The following is a 15816-nucleotide window of genomic DNA, read 5'->3' as shown; positions in this document are numbered from 1 at the left end:
AATTCCCTATATTGTGTAGTACCTTTTACCTTTTGAAAACATTGTTTTCATTTTCATGAGGATTTTCTGCTTCCCAACTGAGGAATTTCCTAACTGCCTACTTCCTCAGTTAACTTTTGCATTTTTACTTATCAATGAGCTATTTATATGTGTACTTTTACAGAAAGCTTTAATTTGGAAACATCACAATCACTTTCTAACACCCTTAGTTTGCTGGAAGACAACTTAGAATCAGAAATAAGCATATTTAAACCCATATACCATATATCAAGAAATCTGCAAAGGGCCTTTTAGATCCCTCTTCTATGGGATCTGGCAACACAGAGCCATTCCTACAACTCCCAAAAGCAGATCTCTATCCAGCACAGACAGACCTGGGTAGGCTGATGATCAATAACCAGTGGAGGGGTATATTTGCTGCATAGGAATAAATGCTAACCTTAGATAGTCTATGATTCCCCTTTGTCTTCTCTATTTCTCTGATGGTATCTCATTGTTTGTATTATATTCAGAACTTGCATTATGGGTATTTAAAGTCCTTTGGAACGTGCTTTAAGTTTTTGAGGCTTTTCTTTCCCCTTCTAGTGTATTGGAGCAGAAATGCTTATACTGCAGCATGGTGTTAAGGAAAGTGCGCACACTGTTTTTTGTTTATGGTATTCCACGGAAGTTAAGTGCACACACTTTGAACTTCCTAACTGCCTACTTCCTCAGTTAACTTTTGCATTTTACTTATCATTGGGCCATATATATATATATATATATACATGTGTGTGTGTGTGTGTGTGTGTCTTTTTTATTTTTATTTTTTTGAGTCGGAGTCTCACTCTGTCACCCAGGCTGGAGTGCAGTGGTGACTCAACTCACTACATCCTCTGCCTGCCAGGTTCAAGTGATTCTCCTGCCTCAGCCTCCCAAGTAGCTGGGACTACAGGCGTGCATCACCACACCTGGCTAATTTTTTATATTTTTAGTAGAGACGTGGTTTCACCATATTGGCCAGGCTGGTCTTGAACTCCTGACCTCGTGATCTGCCTTCCCTGGCCTCCCAAAGTGACAGGATTACAGGCATGAGCCACTGCACCCAGCCCTATGTGAGCTTTAATTTAGAAATATCTCACTAAATCACTTTCTAACACCCTCAGTTTGCTGGAAGAAAACTTAGAATCAGATATAAGCATATTTAAACCAATATACCATATATCTAGAAATCTGTAGAAGTGTCTTTTAATCATTTGATTGTTTTCTTTCTTTTTTTTTTTGAGCCGGAGTCTTGCTCTGTCGCCCTGGCTGGAGTGCAGTGGCATGATCTCGGCTCACTGCAACCTCCGCCTCCTGGGTTAAAGCAATTCTCCTGCCTCAGCCTCCCGAGTAGCTGGGATTATAGGCACCCGCCCCTACGCCCAGATTATTTTTTTTGTATGTTTAGTAGAGACGGGGTTTCACCATGTTGGCCAGGCTGGTCTTGAACTCCTGACCTCATGATCCGCCCACCTCGGCCTCCCAAAGTGCTAGGATTACAGGCGTGAGCCACTGCGCCCAGTCTAATCATTTGATTCTTATTCGTTCTTATTATAAATATAGTTCAAACAGTCATTTGTATAGAAACACATTGTAGGGCCGGGCGCGGTGGCTCACGCCTGTAATCCCAGCACTTTGGGAGGCTGAGGTGGGCGGATCATGAGGTCAGGAGATCGAGACCATCCTGGCTAACACGGTGAAAACCCCGTCTCTACTAAAAAAAAAATACAAAAAATTAGCTGGGAGTGGTGGCGGGCGCCTGTAATCCCAGCTACTCGGGAGGCTGAGTCAGGAGAATGGCGTGAACCTGGGAGGCAGAGCTTGCAGTGAGCCGAGATCGTGCCACTGCACTCCAGCCTGAGCGACAGAGTGAGACTCCCTCTCAAAAAAAAAAAAAAAAAAAAGTAAAAAAATAAAAATAAAAAATAGAAACACATTGTAAAAGGAGAGGATTGTAAAAGCAATCAAATGATAACTGAAGGAAAGAATGCTTGTATCCTAGTGCATTATAATACTTGAGGTTCATAATGATGACCCTTAATTAGTAAGGAAAGATTAGATTTGCTGCATTCTAGAGTAGAGAACATTTTTAGTTATTTGGAATTATATAGACTTGGCACTCCCCCCGCAACCCCCACCGCAAGACGGAGTCTTGCTCTGTCACCCAGGCTGGAGTGCAGTGGCATGATCTCAGCTCATCGCAACCTCCCCCTCCTGGGCTCAAGCGATTCTCCTGCCCCAGCCTCCTGAGTAGCTGGGATTACAGGCACCCACCACCACGCCCGGCTAATTTTTTTTGTTTTGTTTTGTTTTGTTTTTAGTAGAGATGAGGTTTCACCATGTTGGCCAGGCTGGTCTTCAACTTCTGACCTTAGCTGATCCACCTGCCTCAGCCTCCCAAAGTGCTGGGATTATATGCCTGAGCCACCACACCCAGCCTCAAATCATAAACTTTTTTTTTTTTTTTGAGATGAAGTCTCGCTTTGTTGCCCAGGCTGGAGTGAAGTGACACAATCTTGGCTCACTGCAAGCTCCGACTCCCAGGTTCAAGTGATTGTTCTGCCTCAGCCTCCTGAGTAGCTGGAATTACAGGCGTGCACCACTGCGGCCGGCTAATTTTTTGTATTTCCAGTAGAGATGGGGGTTTCACCATGTTGGCCAGGCTGGTCTTGAATTCCTGACCAGGTCATCCACCCGCCTCGGCCTCCCAAAGTGCTAGGATTACAGGCATGAGCCATTGTGCTCAGTCTCAAACCATAAACTTTTTAAAGGTTTATCCCTGACCCTCTAAATTAGGTTATGTGCCTTGTTAAATGCTCTTTTAGCACTTATCCTAATTGCGATCGTGTATTATATAATTGTTTATTCAACAGTTTCTTTCAACAAATATTTACCAAGTGTTTAGTAAATCTTCTTTTGGATTGTAAGCTTCATTGAGGCAGAGTAAGGACTGGGTCTGTGGTTTCTCTTGGCCATGTGCACCTAGCACCTAGCACAGTGCTTAGACATAGGGAGTACTTAATAAATAGTCATTGAATGGATACATTAAAATGGCGTTAATAATGCTGCCTATCTGATAAGGTCGTTGTGAGCCTTCAATGAAATCGTGTGTAGGAAGTGCTAGTTTGTTCACAGGGTGGTGGTAACAGTCTACTATGGTCATTGAGAGCAGTTATTGTGGACACAACCCCCAGTTCTGGTTCCCCCACCTACTAGCTCTGTGAACCCACATAGGTACTTAATATCTCTGATTTTTATTTTATTTATCTGTAAAATGGAACTAATAATTACAACCACCTTATAGGACAGAGTCTTGCTCTGTCACCCGGGCTGGAGTGCAGTGGTGTGATCTCGTCTCACTGCAACCTCCGCCTCCCAGGCTCAAGCAATTCTCCTGCCTCAGCCTCTTGAGTAGCTGGGATTACAGGTGTGTACCACCGTGCCTAGCTAATTTTTGTATTTTTAGTAAGATGGGGTTTTGCCATGTTGGCCAGGCTGGTCTCGAGCTTCTGGCCTCAGGTGATCCACCTGATTCAGCCTCCCAAAGTGCTAGGATTACAGGTGAGCCACCTGACCCAGCCTCCTTATAGGATTTTGTAAGAATTAATGTGTGACAATGACAGTGAAGCATTTAGGTTACAGTAACTTGTTCAATAGATGGTGGTTATACCATTGTTAATATGTTAATGAGTAAGAACAATAATCAAAAGAATATGTAGAAAGTATCAGAAGAAATTCACATGTGGAAATGCTGTATTCTCTGATGAGATAGTAGTACTGTATTTTTACTATTCCGTGATTCTCAGAATATTGAATTATTTTCTACTTACATCTGTGATGGGTCATACTTTGTTAGCTGCAGTTTTACCTTGTTTTAAAAAGTACTATTAGGCTGGGCGTGGTGGCTCACGCCTGTAATCCCAGCACTTTGGGAGGCCGAGGTGGGCATATCACGAGGTCAGGAGATCAAGACCATCCTGGCTAACACAGTGAAACCCCGTCTCCACTAAACATAAAAAGATTAGCCAGGCGTGATGGCAGGTGCCTGTAGTCCCAGCTACTCGGGAGGCTGAGGCAGGAGAATGGCATGAACCTGGGAGGCGGAGCTTGCAGTGAGCCCACATTGCGCCACTGCACTCCAGCCTGGGTGACAGAGCGAGACTCCGTCTCAAAAAAAAAAAAAAAAAGTACTATTGAGAATATAATATAATTAACCTGAATAGGTTAGTAACCTGAATAGGTTAATTATATTATGGAACCTAAACCATATAAATTTAAAATGCCTTAGAATGCCCAGTCAGCAAGTGACGGTATTAGAAATCAACCTGGATTTTAGACCGCTGCGTGTTCATGGATAATGTTTGTGTGTTTAGGAGACTATTCTGAATAGTGGTTCACAGTCCTTTATGTGCAGCCCCTGTGCATTGGATGCTTCACTAGCCTTTTCTGACTAAAGCATATGAAAATACAAGTGAAAAAGGCAACTTATTACAGGAATAACTTTTCATTTTCTCTAATTTTCATACTTTAAAAATTTATTTGTAAGCATTTGATACTTTAAACCTGTTTACAGGAACTTGGTATAAACCACCGTGTCCAGCCCTTTGTCTCATATTTGGATTGTTTTACTTTCTTCTTGGCCACGTGGCCCTGACTTCTCACTTTCATAAGAAGGGGTTTGTATTGTGGAGATTCAAATTATGGAGTTGTTTGCATTAATACAAGTGTTTGTGGAAAAAGATGCCAAACTTTCCTGTGATTGGTAATGCACCTTTATTGTAGGCTCAGCAAAACAGTCCCTCATCTACGGGATCTGGCAACACAGAGCATTCCTGCAGCTCCCAAAAACAGATCTCCATCCAGCACAGACAGACCCAGGTAGGTTGGTGATCGATAATCAATCGAGGGGCATACCTGCTGTGTAAGAATAAGGGCTAACCTGTGTAGTCTGTCATTCTTCTCTGACTTCTCTGTATTTCTCTGACCACCTCATTATTTGTGTGTATTATATTCAGAACTTGCATTATGGGTATTTAAAGTCCTTTGGAAGGTGCTTTAATTTTTTGAGGCTTTTCTTTACTCTTCCGGTGTATTGTAGCAGAAATGCTTATGCTAAAGCATGATGTTAAGGAAAGTTTCCTACAGTATTCCACAGAAGAAAAGTACCTACACTTTGAAGGCTTAAGTTCAGATTCTGGCACTGTGGCCTAAATTCATTCTGGCCTGGGCCTCAGTTTTTCTTAGTACAAATCATCTGTGAAAATGTGGTTGATTCTCATGATCTCAGACAGTATATACAAAATGTTTATTAGTAGTGTACTTGTAGTAGGCTTTCAATAAATGTTAATTCCTTAATTTATTCCTTTTCCTGCTTACTGTAGTAATTAATGTATTCCTTAAGTAGTTAATGTATTCCTTTTCCTGTTTACTTATTTATACCTGGCTAAACTTCTCTCAGATGTGAGATACCAACATGGTTTACTCCTGAAATTGTGTTCAGAAACTCTTTAATTTAGGGAGCGTTCTGAACATTTGAGGATTGTATCTGCAAAGGATGGTGGCTATAGCTTCCATTTTGTAGTTTTGAGTATACTGGGTTTTCTTGAAGCCTCTTTTGATACTATATATATTACTTTCAAGACAGGATCGTTGGCAATCTAGGAGAATTTCTTAAATCTCAAGAGGTATACAGCTCCCTGGAGCACATTTGAATTTTATCTAAATCACCAGCTCTTGTACAGTTCAGTTAGATAGTTGAGCACTCAGGTAGCTTCTTCTTTTCCCTTCTGATTGCTCTCTGTTTCCACCAGATGGCGCATTTGTTCCTTAGAGAGTTGTGTCAAGTCTCCTGTGAGATCCTTTTCTATTCAAAGTTAGTTTCATTTCTGGAGTAACGTGTTTCTACATTGTTCAGTGCACAGTAGTGAGAATTCATACATTTGATTCCAGAATTAACATGTGTTTGAAGTGTAGGTGTAGTGGGACATAAGGAACCCAGCAGAGGACTTGAAGAATGAGATGAGACAAGCAGATTTCATTTCTTAAGCCATGTGATTCTAGGCCATTTGTGTGAGCAAGTGCTTTTTCCCCCCTGAGAAAGGTAATGAGAAGAGTGTGATGACATATAATATGTTGAGACTAATCCTAAATTTGTTTTACCTTTGTCTCTGTAGTCGGACCTCACAATAGAAAAAATATCTGCACTAGAAAACAGTAAGAATTCTGACTTAGAGAAGAAGGAGGGAAGAATAGATGATTTATTAAGAGTAAGTATTAAAATGTGGTAAGAGATTTTATAGCAAGCACCATTTGTTATGTATATTTGGATTATGTACATATCATAGAAGTAATTACTATAGCCAAATAACAATGAAACAATAAACATTTGGGTATTTTTCTTTAATGGAGGGAATCTGAGTAGGAACCAGATTCCTGCATTCTAAACACTACCTTTAAATTGGAAATCTTATACTGTAGTATTTTAATGATTGAATTTATATTGGAGAAATAGATATGTGGAGTGTTATATTTCATCTAGAACTGTGGGAATAAGTATAAAGTGTTGTTTTCCCATTCCAGAGAAGTTATTTTAATATTGTTGAATTTTATAAGCTATTTCAAAGGACTTTTTAGCCCATTTCGCTTTTTGTACCTTTTATAACCTACTCACCCAAACTTTTTGGTGCTTACAAAAGAAACCTTTAAAATACTTCATCTGGAATTAAATAGATACCGCTAGAAAATACTTTATCAATATATTTTGAATATGCAATTTGGCATGACTGACTCATACTTTTTAAAGAGTAGAAAGGGCCGGACATGGTGGTTCACACCTGTAATCCCAGCACTTTGGGAGGCCAAGGCAGGTGGATCACTTGAGGTCAGGAGTTTGAGACCAGCCTGGCCAACATGGTGAAAAGAAACCCTGTCTCTACTAAAAAAATATAAAACAGTATCCTGGTGTAGTGGCAAGCGGCTGTAGTCCCAGCTACTTGGGAGGCTGAGACAGGAGAATCACTTGAGCCTGGGAGGCGGAGGTTGCAGTGAGCCGAGATTGCACCGCTGCATTCCAGCCTGGGCGACAGAGTGATACTTCATCTCAAAAAAAAAAATAAGAAAGTAAAAAGGACCGGGCATGGTGGTCCATACCTGCCACTTTGGGAGGCTGAGGCAGGAGGATTGCTTGAGACCAGGGGTTCGAAACCAGCATGCATGACACAGCAAGACCCCATTTCTATAAAAGAATACAAAGTTTGCCAGGCATGGTGGTGTGTCTGTGGTCCCAGCTACTGGGAGCCTGAGGTGGGAAGATGCTTGAGCCCAGGACCTCTAGGCTGTAGTGAGCCAAGTTCATGCTGCTGCACTCCAGCCTGGACAACAGAGCAAGACCCTGCCTCAAAAAAAGAAAAAAAAGTATTATACATGCTCTTTACAAAATACAGAAAAATATGTCACTCATAATTCCATTAATTGGGATTAAACATTTGGTACATTTTTTTTCAGTAATTTTGAGCTGTTTGAAATAGATATGTGTGTATACACACACACACACACAAATGAATATATACATAAATGTTACCGATTTATGAATAACATTGGCTAGCATTTTTCTCTTCTCTAGTGATTTAGAAGGTATAGGTTTGATCCTTATTTGTGCTAATGTGGTAGTTAATCTGACTCTTTAGGGTCCTGAAACCTCCAGGGTTACTGTGACACAGCAAGGTGGGGATCGGTGGCCTTGCCTTTGTCAGTCTTTCTTATTAGGCTTTGGGTACAATTTTGTTTGAATTTATGTTTAATAATACAGATTATAAAAGTCACTGTACTCATGATGATCTGACCTCCAAAATTTTTTTACTTGTATTATATTTCTGTACTTAATAAAAACATAGGGTAAAATAGTGTATTTTGACTCCTTTTTATATAAAACCTGGAATTCAGCACATAGCTAAACTAAGTCTGGCCTTTATTAGTAAAGTCTGGTGTGTTTATATTATTACTAATTTTTTTTTTTTTTGAGACAGAGTCTTGCTCTGTTGCCCAGGCTGAAGTGCAGTGGTGTGATCTCGGCTCACTGCAACCTCCACCTCCCGGGTTCAAGCAATTCTCCTGCCTCAGCCTCCTGAGTAGCTGGGATTACAGGCGCCCGCCACCATGCCCAGCTAATTTTTGTATTTTTAGTAGAGACAGGGTTTCACCATGTTGGTCAGGCTGGTCTTAAACCCCTGACCTCGTGATCCACCCGCTTCGGCCTCCCAAAGTGCTGGGATTACAGGCGTGAGCTACCGTACCCGGCTATTATTATTAATTTTATATATTTATCTTGAGACAGGATCTCACTCTGTCACCCAGGCTGGAGTGCGGTGGTGCAGTCTTGCAAGCTGTGCCCTCCCCAGTCCCTGCCTGATGTGATCCTCCCACCTCGGCCTCCCAAGTAGCTGGGACTATAGGCATGTGCCACTACATTTGGCTGTTTATATTATTAGTTAATTAATTAATTAATTTTTTGAGACAGTCTCACTTTGTCACCCAAGTTCAAGTGATTCTCCTGCCTCTGCCTCCCAAGTAGCTGGGATTACAGGCATGCACCACAATGCCTGGCTAATTTTTGTATTTTTAATAGAGATGGGTTTTTGCCATATTGGCCACGCTGGTCTTTAACTCCTGACCTGCAGTGATCAGCCTGCTTTGGTCTGCCAAAGTGCTGGGATTACAGGCGTGAATCACTGCGCTTGGCCTATATTATTATTATTAAATTATTTTTACTGCTATATATGATACTAAGTTCTTATGTATAGAGTATAGGCAGAGGCAGCTTTATGACCAAATTTGTAGTCATTGTTAGACTTGTTTATTCAACTGATTTCAAAGCTTATCAACAGTATTTTTTTATTTATAGTTTTTGTTTTATCTGTTGATGGTGGTACATTTTTCAGTGATTATTTTTCAGCAAGGATTTGTCAGTGTTAAATTTTCTCTGCCTTGCAGACCTGAGAATTCTCTTTTGCCCTCCCATGAAAAGACAACACTGTGTGCAGGATTTTTGTGTCATAACCCCTTGTTCTGTTCGTTCTGCCTCTCAAATATAACACACATTCTCTCTCTCTGTTTCTCCTTCAGTTTTTCAAGCATTTAGTATTTCAGAGAAGTTCATGACCAAAGCAGCAAACACCGTAATTTATTAAATATTACCCCAGGGTGTATCTATATGTGGGTTTATATATTTTTATTTGGAAAATGTGTGATTATGTCTAACTATGCTTTTATCCCTCTTTATATTTGTTTCTTCTTGACTCTTAGCTTGAATCTCTGATTTCTCTCCTTTATTTCTAACACGTTATGTCTCATTTTAATGTGATTGCCCCTTTCTTCTGAATCTCATTAAACACTGTCTTCCATATATTTCTGGCATTTACTGCAGCTCATGTGAATTTTGATTTTATTGTTTACATTTTTATTTTTTGAGACAGTGTCTTGCTGTCGCCCAGGCTGGGTGCAACGGCACCGTCATGGCTCACTGCAGCCTTTATCTACCAGGCTCAAGCAGTCCTCTCACTTCAGCCTCCTGAATAGCTGGGACTACAGGCACATGCCACTGTGCTTGGCTAATTTTTTTATTTTTTGTAGGAACAGGGTCTCACTGTGTTGCCCAGGCTGGTCTTGAACTCTTGGGCTCAAGCAATCCTCCTGCCTTGGCCTCCCAAAGTGCTGGGATAACAGACGTGAGCCACCATGCCAGGCCTATTATTTACATTTTAAATTTCCCTGCTTTTTTCCCTCATCTAATATACTTTCTTACCCCATTCTGTATATTCTCTAGGGTTTTTGGTTCCTATTTCCTAGATATCATGTCTTTTTGCGTTTTATGAAATATGACAAGAAGTATTCTAAAATGTTCTTTTGATTTCTGTGGGTGATCATTTTCATTGTTTTCAAGCTGATTTTCTGTATTCCTTGGGCCTATTTTTTTTGTTGTTGTTTTTATTTACTAATGTTATTTTTATTTCCTTTTCTCTGTCTTTGAATGAGGAGACCCATGTGTAGTCTCAGCACTGTGTTGTATTTTTCATTGTTCGGATGTGTATACTTGTATGGAGTTGCTCTTATTCCTGTTTTTATTCATTTGGGTGCTGGTTGAATTGCCATCGAAGATTTATAATGAAATGGTTTGTGGGTGTAAAAAGCTCCTTGCCAAATTCCAGTATCTGTCAGGGTTTTGTACAGAGAAGCTCTGCTGTACTAAGAATTGTGGGCGTGCCTTTCTCCATCATCTGACTTTAAGATTGATATGACAGAGTATGAGAAAAACTTGAATCCTAACTTGGTATTGCTTTAGGAGTTTTAAAAAAATGTTTGCTTATATTTTCTAAGAAGCAGTATGTTTCCTTCACTCACCACTGCCCCTTCTACTCCGTCATCTTCAGACTGTTGCAGTCTTCATTTGTATGTAGAGCAGTACTAAAGGAGTAAACAAGTAAAAAAGGAAGACACAGAGGGCAGCTGCCTTGTTTTTAGGTTGATTAGAACTTGTGCTTCTAGAAGATCTGGAAGATCGACAGTGAGGGAAAGACTACATGTCTTGTATATTCTTTCAGACATCATTCATTGAATTTTGCCATTTTAGTGAGATGTTGGGTTTGGCTGCATTGGGGGCTACTAGCCAGCTGCTTTTTTTTTTTTTTTTTTTTTTTAATTTTAAAAAAAAGGACACAGTGCTTTGCTCTATCTCCCAGGCTGGAGTGCTGTGGTGCAATCACAGCTCACTGCAGCCTTGACCTCCCAGGCTCAAGCAATCCTCAGCCTCCCGAACAGCTGGCATCAGAGGCGCATGCCACCACACATGGCTAATTTTCAAAATTTTATAGAGACAAGGTTTTGCCATGTTGCTGAGGCTGGTCTTGAACTCCTGGGCTCAAGCGATGCTCCTGCCTTGGCCTCCCAGAGTGCTCGGATTATAGGCATGAGCCACGCGCACCAGCCACCAGCTGTTCCTTTAAACATGAACTCCTCGAAGACATTAGTGTCAGAAGCCACAAAAACTTAGAATTCTTAACATTTTAAATAACTGCCAAGAGATTGATTGATTTCATACATTTGGTTATAGATTTCAAGGGAACACTCACCTTATGAGTAGACTGGGTTTTCCATAAACATTACATGATCTTTGCTTCGTAGATTCTTTAGTATGAATTTGGTAATCACACTTACCCAAATGTAGTTACACTCTGCCTTTGATAATATGGTTCTGTACAAAAACTAACAGGAAGAAATTAATGCTGATGGGGAGAGGAGAAACATTTGGAGACAAAAGCTGTTTCCCATGGGTTACTTTAAAAATGATGCTGTATTATACAAAATAAAAAATGATAAAAAATTTTAATGAAGCTACAAAGTCTCAAAAATTGAGTATTGTGTGATATCTTCTGTTTGTGCTTTTTAGTATTTTAGAAACACATAACAGATTTTTCTTTTTCATAATTTAAGTGAGTTTTTATGAGGTAACATTATTTGCTAGAAGAGCTGAGATCTCTTTTTTTTTTTTTTTTTAACACAAAAGGGATAAATTCAGGACTTGCAAGTCAAATTCATCCTTGGGTTAGTGGTTCTTCCCTTCTCTGTTATTGCAGGAGGCCTTAAGTTTTTAGTCCACACTGTAGGCTTCTGACCACAGCTAAATTAGCTGTATATTTACATTCTGGCATTCTTGAATGAGGACCTTGTTTGTTTGTTCTGTCTTTTGTGGGCATGGGCGTGCCTGGCTTCTCTGGTGAGGAACATTTATGCAAATTTATCTTTCTTAAATACGACTAGAAAAAGAACAAAGCAAACATAAAATTCAGTAATTTTTTTGTATGTGCTTAATCACTCTGTATTTTAAACATGTGTAGTTTAATTTTTTTTTTTTTTTTTTATTTGAGATGAAGTCTCACTCTGTCACCTAGGCTGGAGTGCAGTGGCGTGATCGTGGCTCACTGCAACCCTTGCCTTTGGGTTCAAGCGATTCTCCCGCCTCAGCCTCCCGAGTAGCTGGAATTACAGGCTCCCGCCACCACACTTGGCTAATTTTTTTATATTTAGTAGAGATGGGGTTTGACCACACAGGCCAGGCTGGTCTTGAACTCCTGACCTCAAGTCATCTGCCCCCCTCGGCCTCCCAAAGTGCTAGGATTGCACGCATGAGCCACGATTCCCAGCCTTAACATTTTTTAAGTTATTATTTTGTGATAGCTTAGGTGTTTGTGATTACAAGAGTAGCTGTAACTGGTTATTGGCAGGAGCAAAATATGATCAGTAGAAAAACATGCCCAAGTTAGTAATTCAATTTATCATTTACAAATAGATGATATGTTATGAGAGAATAAAGGAATGAATTATTTACTTTTTCTGAGACATAGTTACTTCTTACCTGTTTGAACATTAATTTTGCTTTTGATAAAACAACATATAGAAATGATTTTTTTTTTCTCTCCCTAGAAACTGCTTTTCTGTTAATCTTCTTCCTTGGAGCTAATTAAACATTTTTTTCTCATTGAAGGCCAACTGTGATTTGAGACGGCAGATTGATGAACAGCAAAAGATGCTAGAGAAATACAAGGAACGATTAAATAGATGTGTGACAATGAGCAAGAAACTCCTTATAGAAAAGGTCAGTGAATAATGTTGGTCTAAACTCTATCCCAAGATACTCAATGTGTGTCATTGTGTGGCTTCTTATTCCTTACTTGAGATGAAAATATTTAAAAGTAGAGCTTTTTAGGAACATGATTTGACAATTAGAATTTTTTCCTCGCATGGACACCAGACCAAGCATCCAGAGTGTTAATTTGGGATATGCTTTGTTGCTGTGCATTGCTTTGAGTGTGATATTGAACAGAGACAGCTTGTCCTAGTTGAGTTTATTTGGGGTATTGCTCTCCTAAATTCTTAAATTCATTCCATCAATTGAAGTGAGTATCCTATTACTATTAGAATCATTAACAATAGTTGCATTTTTGTTTCAGAGATGGCATTTAGAATAACTTATGTATATAATAATGTGATAATTAATGCTTTGTGCATTAAAAAATTAAGGTTGTCATATACCTGTATATGATTACTTAATTGGCTGATGTCCTCTTTATTATATTCATTGGTTAATTATCACTTATCTCTGTTAATAGGTATTAGTGACTATTAGAAGTTTGTTTTTTTTTTTTGAGGCTGAGTCTCATCCAGGCTGGAGTGCAGTGGCATGATCTCAGCGCACTGTAGCCTTCGCCTCCCAGATTCAAGTGATTCTCCTGCCTCAGCCTCCTGAGTAGCTGGGTTTATAGGTGTGTGCCACCATGCCCAGCCAATTTTTGTGTTTTTTTTTTTATTATACTTTAAGTTTTAAGGTACACGTGCACAACGTGCAGGTTAGTTACATATGTATACATGTGCCATGTTGGTGTGCTGCACCCATTAACTCGTCATTTAACATTAGGTATATCTCCTAATGCTATCCCTCCCCACTTCCCCCACCCCACAACAGGCCCCGGTGTGTGATGTTCCCCTTCCTGTGTCCATGTGTTCTCATTGTTCAGTTCCCACCTATGAGTGAGAACATGCAGTGTTTGGTTTTTTGTCTTTGCAATAGTTTGCTGAGAATGATGGTTTCCAGATTCATCCATGTCCCTACAAAGGACATGAACTCATCATTTTTTATGGCTGCATAGTATTCCATGGTATGTATGTGCCACATTTTCTTAATCCAGTCTATCATTGTTGGACATTTGGCTTGGTTCCAAGTTTTTGCTATTGTGAATAGTGCTGCAATAAACATACGTGTGCATGTCTTTATAGCACCATGATTTATCATCCTTTGGGTATATACCCAGTAATGGGATTGCTAGGTCAAATGGTATTTCTAGTTCAAGATCCCTGAGGAATTGTGGGGTTTCGCCATGTTGGCCAGGCTGGTCTTGAACTTCTGACCTCAAGTGATCCCCTCGTCTTGGCCTCCCAAAGTGCTGGGATTACAGGCGCTCACCACTGCGCCCGGCGTATTTCTTAGAAGTTTTAAGAAGGCAATACTTCCTAATGACAATATTACAAGAACAAACTAGAGGTTTGAGATATACTGGGGATTTATTTTCCTGAAATCTTTGGAATGTTGTTAAAAAGACAGGGAGCACTGTCTTTTAGTAAAAGTGAAATGGATTATTTTATTGAGGCCAAAGATACTGGGGGAAATTTTGTTTCATTCTTTGACTCATTAATCAACTTTATAGAAAAGAAACCACTTTTTAAAATTTTTTCTGAGAGTGAGAAAAAATAAAATATATGTTAATCCAGATAATTTCTTTGAAGTTTTAGAATACTTCCTGAAATCAGCATAGATTCAGCCAGTTGTACTAAACTCTAAATAGCATACTACAAAAAGTAAACATAATGCTGTCTCTGAGTTCTCACAGGAAAACAACTTTCTATTTGCTAGAAGTAGTACATAACAAAATTTAAATTTGTTTCCAAAAGAACTGAAATTGTAGTATCTACTTACTGACTTTCTAAATAGGGAATATTTATTGAGTATCTGCTACACCGTGATGCAATATAAAGAAGCATAAATGGGCTGGGTGTGGTGGCTCACGCCTGTAATCCCAGCACTTTGGGAGGCCAACCAGGGTGGATCACTTGAGGTCAAGAGTTCGAGATCAGCCTGACCAACATGGTGAAACCCCATCTCTACTAAAAATACAAAAATTAGCTGAGTGTGGGGGTGTGCGCCTCTAATCTTAGCTACTCTGGAGGCTGAGGCACGAGAATCACTTGAACCCGGGAGGCGGAGATTGCAGTGAGCCTGAGATCATGCCATTTCACTCCAGCCTAGGTAGTAGAATGAGACTGTCTCAAAACAAAAAACAAGCAAAAAAACACACAAATGAAAATGCAATCGTAGAGTGCAATATTATCTTTCATAGAATTTGAATAAAAATTTTAAAACTCTTATAACTTAATCATAAAAAGACAACTCATTAAAAATGAGCAAGAGACTTGAACAGATAGTTTACAAAAAAAGAGTGTATAAAAATACGCAAATGGCAAGCATGAAAAGATGGTCAATGTCATTATCTATCAGGAAAACTCAAGGTAAAACCAGCGTGAGATAGTACTACATACCCAGTAGAATGACTAGAAATAAAAAAAACCTGACAGATCCAAGGGTTGGTGAAGATGAGGGGCCGCCTGATTTCTTACACCAATAGAAATGTAAAATATTACAGCCACTTCAGAAGATTTTTGGACAGTTTTTCTATTTGAGATAAATAGGTACTAAATCCTGTGATCCAGCAATTCCTCTCCTGGCATTTACCCAAGACAAACGAAAGCAAATGTTGGCCGGGCATGGTGACTCACACCTGTAATCCCAGCACTTTGGGAGGCTCAGGGAGGAGGGTCACTTGAACCCAGGAGTTTGAGACTAGCCTGGGCAGTACAGCGAGACCATCTTTATTTTTAAAAACAGAAGAAAGCAAATGTCCATAAAAGTAGTTGTATGAGAACATTCATGGGAATTTTATTCATAGCCAAAAAGTGGAAACATCGTACGTGTCTGTTAACAAGTGAATGTATATACAAATTATATTGTCATACAGTGGAATACTACTCAGTAATAAAAAAGAATGAATTTCTCATAATAGAACAGCTTGCATGAATCTAAGAAACAAAAGACACAGTTCCTGCCATCAGAGGGGTAACAGTCTACATGAGGGTGGGCGATTAAGATACATTCACATATATAAGGAAACCTATTCAGAGAAGCAGTGCACATAT

The 15816-nt window shown here is 39.6% G+C and overlaps 1 protein-coding gene across 5 annotated transcripts in view; it reads left to right on the top strand.

Moving 5' to 3' along the window:
• The window catches only part of TLK2 (tousled like kinase 2), a 139492-nt gene that overhangs the window by 71235 nt on the left and 52441 nt on the right, over window positions 1–15816 (top strand). For all 5 annotated transcript variants that reach the window (XM_030800546.1, XM_030800547.1, XM_030800549.1 and 2 more), the window contains 3 exons: window positions 4804–4899; window positions 6195–6287; window positions 12557–12667. In XM_030800546.1, the coding sequence (XP_030656406.1) occupies window positions 4804–4899; window positions 6195–6287; window positions 12557–12667 (300 nt within the window). The remainder of the gene's footprint in view (window positions 1–4803; window positions 4900–6194; window positions 6288–12556; window positions 12668–15816) is intronic.

The sequence above is a fragment of the Nomascus leucogenys genome, chromosome 19, assembly GCF_006542625.1.
Source record: "Nomascus leucogenys isolate Asia chromosome 19, Asia_NLE_v1, whole genome shotgun sequence".
NCBI classification, from domain to species: Eukaryota; Metazoa; Chordata; class Mammalia; order Primates; family Hylobatidae; genus Nomascus; species Nomascus leucogenys.
The sequence above is the reverse complement of the archived record's forward strand: the minus strand, read 5'-3'. Positions and strand labels throughout refer to the sequence as shown.